Raw genomic sequence first — 17,500 nt, 5'->3', positions numbered from 1 at the left:
CCCGGCTCAGAGAGAGAGACGCAGGCAGCACCTCCAGCCTGCAGGGGGCGCTGGTGAGCAAAGGAGCAGGAAGAGGGAGAGAAAGAGGGAGAGAGATAAAGATAAAGAATGAGAGGGAATGAGAGAGAGAGCATTATTATAAATTAGTTTGTTTCTCATGGTTTAACCAGACCCCCCCTCTCTATGTCGTTCTCTCACCTCCACCTATTTCCTCTCTCCATTCCATCAGGAGATGGAGGAAAGGGCTAAGAAAGAACGCAGACAGCGCCCCCATTCTGATTGGTTGTCGTCCACCACATGTAAACAGCAGCATGGCAGTGTGGACAGAGGAGGGAGTGCTGGGTATCCTCAGGACAGCCAGAGTCCAGATAGCGCCTGCTCTGTGGACTACGACAGCAGAGAGTCTAGCCCAGACCAGGCCCACGAGGGTGAGACTGACACACACACACGCACACACTGAAGTAATCTTGTACATCTGCCAGATTATCACTACTTTACGTGTAGTTGCTGACCCCTAATCTGTCCATCTGGTCCCAGAATCTGATGGAGTTGTACCGTTGACCTCTGAAGACGACCAGTCTGACCTGGAGGACGAGGGGGAGGAGGAGGAGGGAGAGGTGGAGAGAGGGAAGGTGGAGGTGACCAGTATGGATGAAGCGATGAGGACGGTTTCTGCCACCCCTGAACTGACCCAAGAAGCCTTCCTCAAACTGAACTTTGAGACCCTGGATGACCCAGGCAGCCTGGATGACCCAGGCAGCCTGGATGACCCAGGCAGCATGGGTAAGACAACTGGAAACGCACACATACACTTTTCACTCATCAGTTACAGATTTGCATAACACGTACAGTACAAAGATAATGCGTCACTCCCGTGGGAGGACCACACACACCCAAACAGAGTTGTTATATTTGATCATCCATGTTTGGAATTCCCCTGGTTCCCAGCAGAGAGGAGCAGAGTAGCCAGACTGAGCATGTCGGCTCGCTTCCTGGCCAGGGGTTCCAGCAACAACAACAGGTACAGTGTTCCCCCCCGCGGTCCATCCAGATGCTGAAACACCACAACAGCATCTTGCCCTGATGCAGTGTAGCACAGTCAGTAACACCACCTGCTGTTCAACTGGAGTGTACATTCCCTGCATTTCATGTGTTCTAACTCAATGTAGGAGGACTCCCCTGTTTGCCAAGGCCCACAAGACTGATTTAAGGCCTGGGGGGTCTCCAACCCAGCCCCTGGTCTCCAAGGTGCGGCCCTTGATGGAGGAGGGGCGGGGGCAGGACTCGGAGGAGCGCAGCCCCTTCGACTCCAGCCTGGAGGAACAGAAGTAAGTAGAGACACTAAGATCTCCCCTGAGATTTCCAACATCCATCTGAAAAAAAGCTAGAAAAAATTCAATGGTTAAATTGAGATCCCAAAATGTTTAGCCGAAAATATTTGAGCCGAAAAAAATCCCCCCAAAAATGTGGATAATCGGCATCTGCAAAACTAATACATATACCCTAATCATACATGTGTCACATACAGTGACGTTTGATTGGTGCTCTGAAAAGTTGCCATGTTTGTCCCGTTCCCTGTGGAGGTCCGTGGAAGTGGGAGCTCCAGAGAGGGGCCCCGTGCTGCGATCCCACCCCGAGATGAGGAGGCCCCTGGGCAGTCACCTGTGGAGGATGTCCAGCCCTGTGGGCAGACCTCCGGCCCAGACAGAGCGAGCTGCAACACTGCAGAAGTCTCAGTCAGTCCAGAACCTCGCCTCAGAAGGTAGGTCTCTGACCCGCAGCCATGACATCAGTCTGAAGATGCCCCGGTACACTTTAATTGATTAAGAATATAATTGTATCGGGAGCAACACACACATATCAGTATATGATATAGTAGTAGTAGAAATAGTAAATGCGCCTCTTGACTGTTGACTTTTTGCATCTATTATCTTTCTGTTGTCACCCCTCACACACCCTCTCTGGTCTCTCCTTCCAGGTCTCTGTTCCCCTACCCCCTCCTGTGGTCAAGGAGAGGCCCGCCCCAGGCCTCAAAACCTGCAAGTGGATCGGGACCCCTCCAGACCTCTGTCCCGTCTCTCCTCCCCCCTCGCCACCTCCCCCTCCTCCCCTGTCTCCCCCCTCCCCTGGGAGAGCCCCAGGCTCAAGTCCCGCCGCTCATACATGTGCCCCACCACCAGCTCCAAGGCTAAGTCCAGCCACTCCTCATCCACGGGAGAGGGCCTCCACCTGGGCATGCCACCCAGCAGCTCTCCCCTGCCCCTGGAGGACGGGAGCGGAGAGCCCGCCAGCCCCAAGAGCAGGAGTTTGTTCGATGACCTGGATGTTGAGTTTCCTCCCTGTTCATCCTCTCCGACCTCCCCTTCCCCTGCTTCTCTCTCCCCCCCCCCCTCCCCTCTCTGTCCTCACAAAGACGGCTCCTCCCCTTCCCCTGCTTCTCTCCCCCCCCCCCCTCCCCTCTCTGTCCGTGCAAAGACACGGTCTCGCCCGATCCAAGCTCAACCTGCTCCCTCAGTGTCCCGCCCTCCCGGATCCCCCTTCCCAAACAGCCACTCGCATCACGTCGCAGCCTTTGCATGGACATGAGACCCCACAACGATTGGCTAACTGCTATAGCTAGAACCTCCAACTCTATGGAAGACCCTGGATATGACTACACTACAGGGTCAGTGTGCAAACAAGGTAAGGCTGAAAACTAGCAGATAAAAGCAACATGTGGAGCAGTCGGTGTGGATGCAGTTGAGGAGACACACCATGCTGTTTCTACGTCCACAGGCCTGGGTAAACGGCTGTCCCTGCCCACAGACCAGGTCAAAGGGCATCTGGGTAACCTCCAACTTTCAGTCTCACTTCCTGTGCACCAGGAAAGATTCTTGGATTGTCAGAAGAGGTCAACTTTATTTAAAGTTTACCATGAAGATCTGTTACAGGCAACATTGTGTAGAAGTTCAAATGTATATTATTACATAAAATATATAATTTCTTAAATCATTTTCCAATCTGTTGTGCAAGGTTCCCAGGGCAGGAACCGCTGCTGTGTAAAGATCGCCCCGTGGTGTCTGTCCAGACCTTCACCCTGACCACAACCCAATCCCAGCCAGGTGTGACTCAACGCCGCTCCTCTCTCCTCCTCACCACCACCTCCCTCCCCCTCCATCACGCTCCCTCCCTCCCCCTCCATCACGCTCCCTCCCTCCCCCTCCATCACCCTCCCTTCCTCCCTCTCCCCCTCCTGCATCCCTCTCTTCACCATTGTCCACCTGTTTTCTGGCCTGTCTGTCCTTCCGTGTCTTTTCCCTCTCGCTGCCAGTGTCGGCACTGCAGCTTCCAGGGTGAGTCCTCCTCCTTCTCCTCCTTCTTCTTCCTCTGATCTGGAGGGTGTGTTTAATGTTAGCTGTGCTTCGTGCCATTCTGTGTTCTTGCCTGCAGCATATCAAATATTTACTGTGGGATGTCTGCCTTCAGAGTTCTCTGTCAGTGTGGAAAACTGCAGACAGGCGGCCGCAGAGCTTCACAGCACTCTCAGGAAAACCACCCAGCTCTATGCGACGGTCAGTGTGTGTGTGTGTGTGTGTGTGTGTGAGGAGAGGAGAGGAGAAGGAGGGGTGGGATTAGGAGCAATAGAGAGATGTCTACTGTGTCCTGTGTGTTGTCATTCTCCTGTGTGTTGTCATTCTCCTGTGTCCTGTGTGTGTTGTCATTCTCCTGTGTCCTGTGTGTTGTCATTCTCCTGTGTGTTGTCATTCTCCTGTGTCCTGTGTGTTGTCACTCTCCTGTGTCCTGAGTGTTGTCACTCTCCTGTGTCCTGAGTGTTGTCACTCTCCTGTGTCCTGTGTGTTGTCACTCTCCTGTGTCCTGAGTGTTGTCATTCTCCTGTGTCCTGTGTGTTGTCATTCTCCTGTGTGTTGTCATTCTCCTGTGTCCTGTGTGTGTTGTCATTCTCCTGTGTCCTGTGTGTTGTCACTCTCCTGAGTGTTGTCATTCTCCTGTGTCCTGAGTGTTGTCACTCTCCTGTGTCCTGTGTGTTGTCACTCTCCTGTGTCCTGAGTGTTGTCACTCTCCTGTGTCCTGAGTGTTGTCACTCTCCTGTGTCCTGTGTGTTGTCACTCTCCTGTGTCCTGTGTGTTGTCACTCTCCTGTGTCCTGAGTGTTGTCACTCTCCTGTGTCCTGTGTGTTGTCACTCTCCTGTGTCCTGAGTGTTGTCACTCTCCTGTGTCCTGAGTGTTGTCACTCTCCTGTGTCCTGTGTGTGTCCAGGTGCTGGGCTGTGGCTCCGCCCCCAGTCAGGAGCAGCAGGAGATGAGGAGGGTTCTGGACGAGGCCCTGGACCTGGTCCGAGCTGAGCTGGACTCTCTCCCCCAGATAAAGGCCAGCGGTGAGGCCAGCGAGGCCAGGGGGGGCGGGGGGGGCGGGGTCAAAGGTGAGGGGGCTCTGGCCCTGCTGGAGCAGTACTCTGAACTGCTGCTAAAGTCTGTGGAGAAGAGACTGGATCACAAGACCTGACACACTCTCACACACCCACACACACACACACCTACACATCAACACTCACACACACCTACACATCAACACTCGACACACACACACACACACACACACACACACACACACACACACACACCTACACATCAACACCATGCCTGCCATGCAGTCTTTTCTTCAGTTTCTGTATGTAAGTCCATGAGTGATATATCAGTATTACATGGTGCCATTGGAAGGTGTATAGATGGATGTGTAAATGAATGAGATAGATGGAGGTATGAAATAAGTAGGGATGGATATATTGTTGGTAAAAATGTAAGCTAATTCTCTATTGTATGACCAAGACATTCTCAAGATGTTTTAGCTGTCAGCCTGCTTTGACCTGGATTGAACACGTGAAGTTTCCTAATGTTACGTTGATCAGACTGTTACTGTGTGGTTCTGTCTTTTTTACTGTATTTTGTGATGTTGATTGGAACTCTTGAGAAAATTTGTGGATGCATTTGGAAGACATTTTCCTGCTTGAAAACATAATTCTGTAAGAATTTGGAGTCTGAAATCTTCCAGTTATATTCTTATCTTGAAGGTTTGAGTCAGTAAAGTACATGTATTTGGCACTGTTCATTTTATTAAATATAATTACATTTTAAACTTGTTATATTCAGATGGCTATCTTTAGAGGGTGTTTAATCCCATCCAATGCTTGTTCTTGGGGTTATGTACATGTATTAGCAAACAACACAAAATATTTTAGAACAACAATGACTTAAATGTGTTAAAAGACAAGGCAATGCATTATTTTATGGTATTCCTAGTACAGAAATACAAGCCCGGTAAAGTAAACATATTTCCACACAGTGATTATGGGATTGTAGTATGATCTTTGAGTGAGGTGGAACTTCTTGTAGATCGAGCACAGCTCAATGTCAGCAGATATACCGGTACTGTATCTGATCTTTACCGGTCATACAGTAATTATATGTGTGCATGCATGAGCGGCAATCCTTCAGTTTCATCGATTGCATGGAAGGCTATGATGTCACAAGGGCGTTGCCTATGGTAACGTGTCCACGTTGACGTAGGTGAGGTTGATGTCGTGTAGGATGTTGATGCGGTTGACCTGGTTGAGCTCTCGGACACGGTGCCTGAACTCGAACAGCGGGCTGTTGTTCACCGCCACCTTGAACTCGTTATACGTGCACAGGATCTTCATCTGAAACACACGACCAGGACGTTTACCCAGCTGCTATCTTCAGACGGCTCACGCCAGAAACTGTCAGATTAACTTCACAACAGACAGAAACAGTACTGGTCAGTTGGCGCGGAGGTCGATGCCAGAAACTACTGAGAAACCGAGAGGCAGTGCAAGCTTTATAAAGAGGAGATATAATTAAATCATGAGAACAGGACAAACGGTAACACTGGAAGAGTATTATTCAGTTTAGTAATGCCCTGTGACTGCCTCTGAACGGTTATTTGCAGAGTTTGAGAGGTTTGTTAGGAGATGCAGCGTCAGAGGCTTCCTCAGGTGAAGCACTGTTCTTACTGACCTCCACGATCTGGCCTGCCGGTAGCGCTGGCTCTACCTAGGACCAGCCTTTCCAAACGTAAGGCTAACCTTCACCGTTCAAAGGTAGAAGGACAGATTGACCTGCAGTCAGCATTAGACGGAAGCTCTCCCTTGTCTCTGGATATTTCTGAGCCTCTGAGCTATCGGTTAGAGTCAGACATGTAGTGGGGGGAGTGAGCGAGGAAGTATGGGGGGGGGCAGGGTTAGGGGGAGAGGCTGGTGGGGAATGTGGGGATGGGGGTGGAGGAGGGGGGGGGGTTGTTGTTGCATAATGTGGGGTAGTGAGGTGAGTAAGTGGGGGAGCAGGTGGGTGGGGGAGGGGGGGGCTTTTATGTGCTACTGGAACCTACCTCAAAGGGCTGTCCGGGGGCGAAGGGGAAGGTGGACTGGAGGTCTCTCTCCTCCTTGCCCCAGCGCTCGCCCACCTTACTGTTCCTCACCAGCGTCGGCCTGCCTGCGTCGTTGAAGCGAGGGTTGATGTGCAGGGCGATGTCGTTACCACGCAGGAAGTTCACCGTGAACCTGAGGAGGAGACGGAAGAAGTCTGCCCCTTTCTTACATTGACCTATGACCCCTGGACTTGACTGGTCATAAGAAACATCCATGGTAAATGACGTTTACAGGGTGAAAGGAGCTGGTAATAAATGCAAAGCAGAGGTTCCCCTGTGCCGTCCTCTTAAGGACCCTTGAAGGGGACTTAGTGTGAACTCACATCCTGGCATCTGGCTTGACCTGGCCCCTGATGGTCATCATCATCTTGTCGTACACACCTCTCATCAGATTCAGGTTGTAAGGCACCATCTACACAGCACCACACACACAGACAGGGGTGACAGTAATGAGATACATCCATCTATCCTTTCTTTCTTTCATCCTTTCATCCAGTTGACTTCTTGTGAGAGTCTCTCACCACCGCGCCTGGTGCAGGCTGCACAGGCCACTGTGGAGGTGAGACGGCGGGGTTCTGAGCTGGCCAGCCAGACTGACCGGGGTTGTAGGGCCATCCACCCTGACTTGGATTCACAGGCCATCCTGGGACTCCAGGCTGTCCGGTGGCTGGAGCTGGAGCCGGGGGCAGCACCTGGGGGGCTGGAGCCGGGGGCAGGACCTGGGAAGGCTGGAGTCCTGGCCAGCACGGTTGGCAGGGTTGGTATGGGGATGAGGCTGGCGCTGGGGAAGGGGCTGGGGCAGGGTCTGGAACAGGAGCTGGTGCTGGGGCTGGGGCCGGGGCCGGGGCTGGGGCTGGTTGTATACCAGGCCAGCAGGGTGCGTTGGGTTGCCCAGGCCAGCAGGGTTGGGGCTGGGTGGCCTGTCCGGGCCACATGGGGGCCCCTCCTCCAGGCTGACCGGGCCAGAAGTTCCCCTGGGGGACAGAAGCAGAGGACGGGCAGCCGGGCAGAGCGTCACACAGCTGGAGGAGAGGTGAAGGAGGAGAGGGTTGGGAGGGAGAGGGAGAGATGATAGAGAGACGGGGGAGAGCGAGAGTGGAGAGGATGGAGGACACCAACTTGCACACATATCGATGCACGTAAGCAAGAACAACCGAAAGAATAATTCAGATGAAATCATTCCTTCTTAAATGATGGATTGTGTCAGTCTCAGTGGATGAAGGGCGGCAGGGATTCGGTACTTACATCCATTTTATCTGTGAATAAAAAAGAAAGATTGAGTTTAATCTCACTTAAACTCCTCTCTAATAATATCATTCTGAGTACATCATTTCTCAAACGTTTTCAAAGAAAGAGAGATTCTCTACATGACCACTAGATGGACCCAGCGCCAACAAAACCAGTTGACCTTCCTACAAATTTCCCAGGAATTTGGAAAACCACAAATCCACTTAAAATGACACCTAACAACAAAAGTATTTAAACAGATGATCGATTCGTTGTCTTGGAATTGGGATAATCAATGCATGACTTTGCCCTGTAATAGTCTGTATTGATCACACATCACCATGCTCATTTAAATGTTCGGACCATTGCAAACATCTATTGACTGTCACCTGTATATTGAGTTAGCACCAGTGAGATGTTACGCCCTGCTGTGACTCTGAGCCTAGCTTACCAGAGCTATACAGTATATGAACTTGATAGGTTATAAATCTACCAGAGAAGAATCACAGTTAAGGGTGAAACAAGAACTGCATTCTCTCTTGGCATCTTGTCTCACACTTGATGCTCTCACTACTAGCAGATTCCACAAATATCTACACTAACAAGATTATTACCTGCACTCAGCAATTACAGACAGCTATTCAGTGCTACTTATTTTCCTCAGCATGACTTTATGGTATGTTTGGGGTATTGTTCTGCGAGTAACCAATCAAGGTTTTAGGAAGTTTAACCCACTCGTGATCATTTCAATATCAACATCCCACAGATTTGCCTAAACTCTTCAAAAAGTAAGTCTTAATTCCATACACTGTATTGCAAGACAATGGAGCGTTAAAGTTGTAATAAATCTCATGTCAAAAGTACAAAATCAGCCCCACATAGTTACCTTGTAATTGTCATCTAATATATAACAAGAGACAGATCAAAATACACATTGTTTTGTATTTCATGTGGCTTAAAATGGTCAAACATCTACAAAATATACCCAAACAATACCACAGAAAGAACCTGTATAACACAGTAAACAGTAGATCCCAAGGTATAACATACATTTCAATATCTCCCTTCTCTGTGATGGGCAGACTGACCTTACAGAATCAGAAAAGACCTACCTATTCTCCAAGTGGACCTCGGCACTGTAAGAGATGCCCAGGGAGTAGAGTAGTTGAGTTGGCAGGAGGACAGTGAGGGTTTGCATGGACACAGTGATTTATACACTCTTGTGGTCTTTAAGCCACTCCTCAATCACGGCTTGGCCTTCTGGGAAAACCACACCCAACCAGGAAAACTTTGTGTATCACAACGTTTTTATATCAAAATATTGAAAACAATTAGTTTATGCATACACTTAAACACACACATAAACACACACATACAAGACAGACACAATACATTTGAGCATAGACAGACCCAAAAACTAACTCACACACACACACACCCACACATACACATCACATGCTTTAAGCGTACAGTTATTTCAAGGTCACCATGGCAACCAGGAGCTTTGCTATTTCCAGAAGTCATCCACATCAACAGCTTGAAAAATAATATGCTTAGAAAAGAAAATCGTTAACTCTGTGTGTGAAAGTGCGTGTGTGTGTGTGTGTGTGTGTGAAAGAGTGTGTATGTGTGTGTGTATGGGGTCAGTTGGGGGGGCAGGAGGGGGGGCTTGTGGAGAGGTAACTGTTTTTCATCTTCAGCAGACACATTCAAGATGTCTGTCAGTATTGTTACAGTACAGAGCTCTAGCTTCAATACAGCGCCTGACACGCTTCACCCCTCTAAAAAAAAAAGACACAATTCAGCGACAACACGCAACAATGGAGAACGTGGTGGACTCAGCAGTCATGGGACTGTGGCTCACAGACACCGCTCACACTGAACATGTCCTGACACAGGCACTGGGCCAGAGACGCTAACACAATTACAGCTGATGCCTCCGTGGGCCTGTGAGCTGCCTCTGGAAGCAGACAGCCTCCACGCTAGGTTCTCCGTAGGCAGGGGGGAGAACAGGGGGGGAAGAACCTGCATTCTTCTCTCCGCAGGAGACACCTACATAGTGAGAGGGTCAACACTGGGCATGTCTGCTGAACCGACATTGGTTCTACATGAGTATCAAATCATCTCCATCGGCTCTCTGGCTGTAGGTTAGGCTAATCTTACCATGGTGTTAATGGACAACAATATCCATAGACAGTTATTGGTCAATGTTGGTTACTTCTCTCTCCCACACATGACGCCCCCCCCCCCCCCCCCCCCCCGGGCACCTAACCTCTGTTTCCAAAGATCAGATCAGATGATGCCGCGATGGTCAGCTGAAGAAATTACCGTCTCCACGGCAACGACCAAACGACAAATAACAAATCTCAGAAATGTACACTGACAGAGCTGCTTGTGTCCTGCCCTATTAGATTAACTATCATCTGAGTTGAGAATGCAGGAATTTCACCACGGCCCTACAGACATCCAGGAACTGACGTCTCTACATCATAAAGTGGATTTGATTTAAAACTGTGGATCATTTCCCACTTTTACTTGTTATATCATTCACCAGGACTCTGGAAAGCTACTTTCAGGAGTTCCTCTTTGTCACGTGTGGAACTTTCCACGGGGGTGGTTCCTGACAAGTCCTTTAGACATGTACGTATCTACAAATGTTATGTTGTACACTTGGCTAAACTTAAATGTCAAAATATCAAAGTGCTCATGCAGACATTATTGTGACCCAAATGATTGTATTGACTGCACCCAACAGAGGTCAGCATCGTTCAGTCAACTAAACAGTTTACATGACACACTCCATGAGTCAATGGCTGTGCCCTGAATTGTGTACATGACAGTTTGTCTGAATGAACAAGACTGGAAGGAATTTATACAGCTTGGTTATTATGTCATTAAGGTTTGTTTTTGTAGAAAAAGAACTTCAGTGTGATTTTAACCACGCGTTGGTGCCTTGGGATCCTGTGGGGACACCATGTGTGGTAGTTTGTAAATGGTATGGGTCTGAGTTGACTTAGGAGGAGAGCTTTTTAAAGTCTGTTTTGGATTGGGACATTTGTGTACTAAAACAGCAACTCTCACAGAACAATCATGCTATCTGATTTGATTGTCCATCATGCCTCCATGAAGATTGCATTAACGTATTTACACGGGCACACAATTTCACAAACACACACACATACACGCACACACAAGCACTCTCTCTCTCTCTCACACACACACCCACACCCAGCAGCATGGCCTCAAGAAGGCAGCTGTGACCTGTGTGGGCTTGTCTGTGTGTTTGTGTGTGTGTGTGTGTGTGTTTACGTATGAGCAAGTGTCTGTCTATAAGTTGAATGAAGCAGCTGCCTTGTTGAGGCCATGGTGACTCATCAGACCCCATAAGGCTCTCCAGCAGGATGAGATGGTGAATGTTGTGTGATTATCAAAGTGTTGAGACCACTCCCTGTGGGGACGGTAGTCAGAGGAAGTCTTGGTTAAGCACAGATGGATTGCTCTAATGGAAGGATAGCCTAGGCCCAACAACGATCTCCTGAAAACAACCAATGCTTTCTAAACAAATTTGAACAATTTCTCTGCCACGACATCCCATCCGCTCCTTCAAGCTTTCAATGCCTCCCTCTCCTCCCCCCTCTCCTCCCCCCTCTCCTCCCCACTCTCCTCCCCCCTCTCCTCCCCCCTCTCCTCCCCACTCTCCTCCCCACTCTCCTCCCCCCTCTCCTCCCCCCTCTCCTCCCCACTCTCCTCCCTCCTCTCCTCCTCCCTCTCCTCCCCCCTCTCCTTCCCCCTCTCCTCCCCCCTCTCCTCCGCCCTCTCCTCCCCACTCCCCCCTCTCCTCACCACTCCCCCCTCTCCTCCACCCTCTCCTCCCCACTCCACCCTCTCCTCCCCACTCCCCCCTCTCCTCCCCATTCCCCCCTCTCCTCCACCCTCTCCTCCCCACTCCCCCCTCTCCTCCCCCCTCTTCTCCCCACTCCCCCCTCTCCTCCCCCTTCCTGTCTCCTCCAGGCCTCCCCGCTGGCTGGAGGTGAGAGGAGCAGCACAGAGCAACGAGGAGCCTGCGACAACAACACACATCTGGGAATGGAGAACACACACACACATTAAGAAGGATTGCTATCACTGATTACACCATGGCATTCTATTGTTTTGTTTTGTATTATATTGTATTGCTCTCTTGTTCATCTCTAACACAGGGACATGTAAAATGGTTGGGATGATGCCAGGTGAAATAATGGATGCAGATACAGTTTTTGTGTGTGCAAATTACCCTCTCAGCCCTTGGTTCAGTGATTCGAATACAATTTGCATAAAACCTACGTGATTGGCCATACAGTTGGCAAGCACACCACCGTGGCCCTTGTACTCCTGTTGACCTTGTTACCGCTAGACAGGGGACATGGTACCCCACGGCATCCTGGGAGATTGTTTTGGCAGGATTGTAATGAAAACGCCATTCCAAGTAAGGAGGCTCAGAGCCCTGTCCTTGGTCTGTCCTGGCACTGTCTGCCTGCCTGCCTGCCTGCCTGCCTGCCTGCCTGTCTGCCTGTCTGTCTGTCTGTCTGTCTGCCTGTCTGCCCACAGCCAGGTCTGGGATTTGCATCCTCTACTGCCCCCCCCCTCCCTTGCCCTCCGTCTGGGCTCGTTCAGGCCCTCATATAGCATTAAACAATGTTACGCCACATGGTCACATGGTCTGTACAGCTAGCATGGTTTCTTGGTGCCTAAATGCATGTTTGTGGTTGTGTTTCTCTTGTCTGTGAGTGTGTGTGTGTCTTGTCTGTGTGTGTGTGTGTGTGTTCACAAAAGTGTGTGAGTGCAGGCACATGATCATTGATGGAAGGCATGATGTCACCCATGTATGAAATCTCAGTAGCAGCATCAGCCAATGGCAAAGCTTCAAAATAAAAAGCCAAGAGTGAAGCAGGCTGCTGTCAGGCAGAAATGAGCATTCTGGGAGGGGCAGGGCTTGCCTGTACCAAAGCAGCATCAGTGGCATTAGACCCCGATAAGCCTTGGGCCTTGTTCCAACACTTTAGAACTGTAGCCTCCTTCCCTGCCCTCATTCCTGGAAGTAATCTCTGAGATGACCAGATGGGGAGATATGTAGTTGATGGGGTCTGTTCAGGGCAAAGGGCAAAATTCCAATTTAGTAAATGACAGAAGTAACATTTTGGCTTTGATCTACTCGGACATGCCAGGGACAACCGTCCTCCAAGATCCCGCCTCAAATGAGGACACGGAAAAGAAGACTTGTTCGTTTACTTGAACAGGGACTTGGAATCTTAATGAACATGTGATCTGAGACTCTGTCTGAATCCCAGTCCTCAGGAGTTGTGCTGTTCCCAGACCTGTGACTGTGGCTTTGCAGGAAGCTTCCCAGAAATAGGGACGGCTTAACCAATTCTAGAAGAGAGAGGGATAATATGATTGCTGTTGCCATGGGGACAGAAGGCAATCACAATGACCTAAGTGTGCCTGTTAATAACATGATAAGAACTACTTAAAAGTCATTGACACTAATTACAGATTTTTTTCTTTTCTTGCCACATTTTACCATTAGGACGACAATTGTCTTTGGCAATCACATTGTGGCTGTGTGCTTTGTCACTTGTTCCTTGTGTGTGTCGTAGACCTCAATAAGCTTGCAGTCTCAAAATCAGCCACAAGATGGACACGTCAGGTTTTTTAAATCCAACACAAACTTCAGCAGAGACCTCAGAGAGGATTCTACTGGTCTAATGGTCAATACAAACAGATGTAGACATGCTTGGCTCAGCAAGGACTGTCATGAAACCCAAATATGGAGGTTTGTCTGTCGACTCATTACACACTACTGGTAAAACCTCCTTTACCATGCCCCCTCTCTATAGTTGTTGTGGGGGCTGTGTGGGGGCCCGGTGGGGACTGTGTGGGGCTGTGTGGGGCTGTGTGGGGACCCTGTGGGGGCTGTGTGGGGCCCTGTGGGGGCCCTGTGGGGGCCCTGTGGGGGCTGTGTGGGGCTCTGTGGGGGCTCTGTGGGGGCCCTGTGGGGGCTGTGTGGGGGCCCTGTGGGGGCTGTGTGGGGCTGTGTGGGGCTGTGTGGGGGCTGTGTGGGGGCTGTGTGGGGCTGTGTGGGGGCTGTGTGGGGGCCCTGTAGGGGCCATGTGGGAGCCCTGTGGGGGCTGTGTGGGGCTGTGTGGGGGCTGTGTGGGGGCTGTGTGGGGCTGTGTGGGGGCTGTGTGGGGCCCTGTGGGGACTGTGTGGGGGCTGTGTGGGGGCTGTGTGGGGCTGTGTGGGGTTGTGTGGGGCCCTGTGGGGACTGTGTGGGGGTCGTGTGGGGGCTGTGTGGGGCTGTGTGGGGGCTGTGTGGGGCCTGTGGGGGCTGTGTGGGGCCCTGTGGGGGCTGTGTGGGGCTGTGTGGGGGCCCTGTAGGGGCCATGTGGGAGCCAGCCCTGTAGGGGCCATGTGGGAGTGTGGGGGCTGTGTGGGGGCTGTGTGGGGCTGTGTGGGGGCTGTGTGGGGCCCTGTGGGGACTGTGTGGGGGCTGTGTGGGGCGTGTGTGGGGGCTGTGTGGGGCTGTGTGGGGCTGTGTGGGGCCCTGTGGGGACTGTGTGGGGGTCGTGTGGGGGCTGTGTGGGGCTGTGTGGGGGCTGTGTGGGGCCCTGTGGGGGCTGTGTGGGGCCCTGTGGGGGCTGTGTGGGGCTGTGTGGGGGCTGTGTGGGGCTGTGTGGGGGCCCTGTAGGGGCCATGTGGGAGCCCTGTGGGGGCTGTGTGGGGCTGTGTGGGGGCTGTGTGGGGGCTGTGTGGGGCTGTGTGGGGCCCTGTGGGGGCTGTGTGGGGCTGTGTGGGGGCTGTGTGGGGGCTGTGTGGGGCTGTGTGGGGCTGTGTGGGGCCCTGTGGGGCCCTGTGGGGACTGTGTGGGGGCTGTGTGGGGGCTGTGTGGGGGCTGTGTGGGGCTGTGTGGGGCTGTGTGGGGCCCTGTGGGGACTGTGTGGGGGTCGTGTGGGGGCTGTGTGGGGCTGTGTGGGGCTGTGTGGGGGGCTGTGTGGGGCTGTGTGGGGGCTGTGTGGGGCTGTGTGGGGACTGTGTGGGGCCCTGTGGGGACTGTGTGGGGGCTGTGTGGGGGCTGTGTGGGGCTGTGTGGGGGCTGTGTGGGGGCTGTGTGGGGCTTCCCTCTGCGGTGAAGGTCAGTGAGAAGCCTCCTCGTTGTGTCCATTTGAGGAAGATGTTGTTCCAGCAAGTGTGTCTCTGTCGCTGCCTGAAACAGTCTTAACTTGTTCTGTTGTTGGCTGCCTGGACTCACATTCCCCTGAGGGAGAGAGGGAGGATGAAGGGGAGGGAAAGAGAGAGGAAAGGGGTCCACACACACACACACACACACTCACACACACTCACATACACAGCTGCACAGAGAATTTCTCTGCTTAAAATAGTAAATGTGTGCCAGAGAGGGAGGACTCATCTTAATCACGCTCTTGTTCTTCCACACACTCAGTTTGTCTCGAGAAGAGCTCCCTAAGCAGCACGCGAACCTCCCGCAGAGATCAGTGAGGGTTCTGACACTGTCAACCAGCAGACTGCACTACCACGACTACATCTGTGTCAGCTCAAGACTGATTCTCATTAGCATAAAAAACCATGACTCGGCGCTACCGGATGCACAATCACTGTTGAATTTCACCTTGGTTGTGTTCCATTGTGAGGCTACGGCATATTTCGTATCAATTTCAAGTCGCGTTCTGTCACCTGACTCAAGAATCATCATAATAACTCGATTTTATTTTGTGCACTACCGTTATGTCTGAGTCGTAGTCGAGCACTCCATGCTCGAGCGTTTATCGCACAAATCTCTAGAAAACAGGTGCTCTAATTTCCGAGCGCTCGCTTTCTCCGTCGCCCCAAGCTCCGCTTGCTCTGCAACAGCCCGGATGTAGCACACTGCTGCCGCTCTCGCACTGGACTATACAGTTCTCCACAGGGCGACAATAACATGGCGCTGGCAGCCACATAACGGTACCTACCGTAATAATCACCATAAATAGACCAAAATAAGCGCCAGGACATGTGAACACGTCGACCCAAGACAGCAGGTACGTGGGTTTCTATTCAGTTGATAATATTCGATATTCTATTTCGTAAAACATGGTTCCCTCTTGCAGAAAAATCGCTGTTTAAACGAAATGGATAAGACCGCTAAGTGTTTACTCTCCCATTCTAATGCCTCATAGCGTTTACACTTAAACAGCATTGTCATTGACAGACGATTGTTCGTTTTTGCAAGACTGCCAGGAATAAAGCAATTGCCTTTGAAGCTTATGCTGTCATGGCCACAGGCGTTACTTCCATCGACCGCTGTCCTTGGTATTGAAACGGGGCGCGCGTCTCTCGATAATGCAATCTGCATTTTGTAAATACAGCCTACGTGCGGTGATATCGATTTGAATTTAACTGATCAGTACGAGAATGGATGGATTCCAGTGTCTCCGTGGCTGCATCTTCAGTCACACCGAGAACGACGTTATCATCTGATGGTGGCCAGGGTTATCGTGATGATTGGAGTTTGTGGTTCTGGAGGTGGTGGAACAGATGGCGAGTTTTCAAGTTCAGTGTTAATATGTAATCTCCACCTCACAGTGAAAATAAGGGCAATTTAACCACAACAGACAGCAGCTCGTGTATCTATTCGTTATCTAGATACAGTCATGAATCCACAACTACCTTCTCTACGCTCCATTCTGTGCAGCCTATTTGTAGAACAATAATCGTCCAATCATTATAATGACGGTAAACCTAAGGACTACCAATACCTGTTCATTCTTTTTAGTATCCGCATGGCATTTCACATAAACGTGGAATAGGCTACCACCTGGTAGGGTGTTTGGTACAGTAGCCTGTGATAAACTAAGTTCAGTGCTCCAACGCAATTTACCCTACGACTTGATTCAACGACACCGATTCAAACACTTTCCATAAGCCCGTCTCTGTCACACTGTTCCCATCACCCTGAAAATCGGTTCTAACTGAGGACGAGAGAGAGGCTCAGGGCTAGGCCTCCGCCTGAGCGCTGTAACACACTAACACTCGCCGGTTATCCGGTCTGTAATGTATTCAGCGCGAGCACAACAGCTTTACATAATGATCAAAGCACTAAGAACGCAAAAGCATGGGTTTTGCATGCATGCAGTAATAACCTTTGAAGTTATGTGAATGTTCCCTAATATATTTCTGGCTTTCTTTCACCCCCTCCACCCCCCCCCCCCCCCACAGACACACCCACAGACACACCCACAGACACAGACAGGTCTTATCTTAGTGTGGAAAATGAATAATAGTGATAACCAGACAAGACACACAATGGAGTCCACAACAGACTCTATCCTACTGTATGTTGGGTTGTGATCTTGCATACACCGGGACAGTTGCTTTAGTATGGATTCGAGTTGTGTAATATAAGTGAGACATGCATTATAAGGTGACAAGTGACATGTGGCTCACTAATCTCTCTCTCTGTCATACCTTAAACTGGTGTGAAGTGGACTATGATCGTGGGAATGTCTAATTGAACCATTCGCCTGCTCAGCTTATCCATTTAGACCTTTGTTTATGTGTAGGCCTCTGGAAGACTCAACAGAGATTGTAACCAAGAGTCTGGGAGTGTGAAGCTGATTGATCCCAATGATAGAGGACTTCAGGAGCATGTAAATTAACTGGACCTAGATCACAAGGAGAGCAGAGGGGGAGAGAGACAGTGATGAGAAGATAGGAACAGGGGAGGTTTTGAGAAGAGGTGGTGTAAATGTCACGTGGGTTACCCAGCAACCACTCCCACACCGTCACACACACATAC

General features: G+C 50.7%; 3 protein-coding genes across 3 annotated transcripts in view; 2 read left to right on the top strand and 1 right to left on the bottom strand.

Moving 5' to 3' along the window:
• Positions 1-5,130, top strand: part of LOC134025174 (mitogen-activated protein kinase-binding protein 1-like) — a 14,688-nt gene extending 9,558 nt beyond the window's left edge. The window contains exons 21-33 of the mRNA XM_062468070.1: positions 1-53; positions 230-428; positions 538-783; positions 949-1,021; positions 1,170-1,328; positions 1,584-1,762; positions 1,979-2,401; positions 2,476-2,682; positions 2,776-2,890; positions 3,013-3,101; positions 3,466-3,551; positions 4,258-4,534; positions 4,592-5,130. The exon at positions 1-53 is cut by the window's left edge and continues 160 nt beyond it. Of these exons, the coding sequence (XP_062324054.1) occupies positions 1-53; positions 230-428; positions 538-783; positions 949-1,021; positions 1,170-1,328; positions 1,584-1,762; positions 1,979-2,401; positions 2,476-2,682; positions 2,776-2,890; positions 3,013-3,101; positions 3,466-3,551; positions 4,258-4,503 (2,075 nt within the window). The 3' untranslated portion in view covers positions 4,504-4,534; positions 4,592-5,130. The remainder of the gene's footprint in view (positions 54-229; positions 429-537; positions 784-948; positions 1,022-1,169; positions 1,329-1,583; positions 1,763-1,978; positions 2,402-2,475; positions 2,683-2,775; positions 2,891-3,012; positions 3,102-3,465; positions 3,552-4,257; positions 4,535-4,591) is intronic.
• Positions 1-17,500, top strand: part of fermt1 (FERM domain containing kindlin 1) — a 214,090-nt gene that overhangs the window by 3,332 nt on the left and 193,258 nt on the right. The gene's annotated exons all lie outside the window — the stretch shown is intronic.
• LOC134024611 (galectin-3) lies at positions 5,142-7,692 on the bottom strand. The gene is made up of 5 exons (XM_062467174.1): positions 7,687-7,692; positions 6,963-7,415; positions 6,765-6,853; positions 6,403-6,574; positions 5,142-5,695 (listed from the first exon to the last, which is right to left on the bottom strand). The coding sequence occupies exons 1-5, from the start codon at positions 7,690-7,692 to the stop codon at positions 5,537-5,539; spliced, it is 879 nt and encodes a 292-aa protein (XP_062323158.1). The 3' UTR covers positions 5,142-5,536.

This window comes from Osmerus eperlanus, chromosome 8, assembly GCF_963692335.1.
Source record: "Osmerus eperlanus chromosome 8, fOsmEpe2.1, whole genome shotgun sequence".
Lineage (NCBI taxonomy): Eukaryota > Metazoa > Chordata > Actinopteri > Osmeriformes > Osmeridae > Osmerus > Osmerus eperlanus.
The sequence above is the reverse complement of the archived record's forward strand: the minus strand, read 5'-3'. Positions and strand labels throughout refer to the sequence as shown.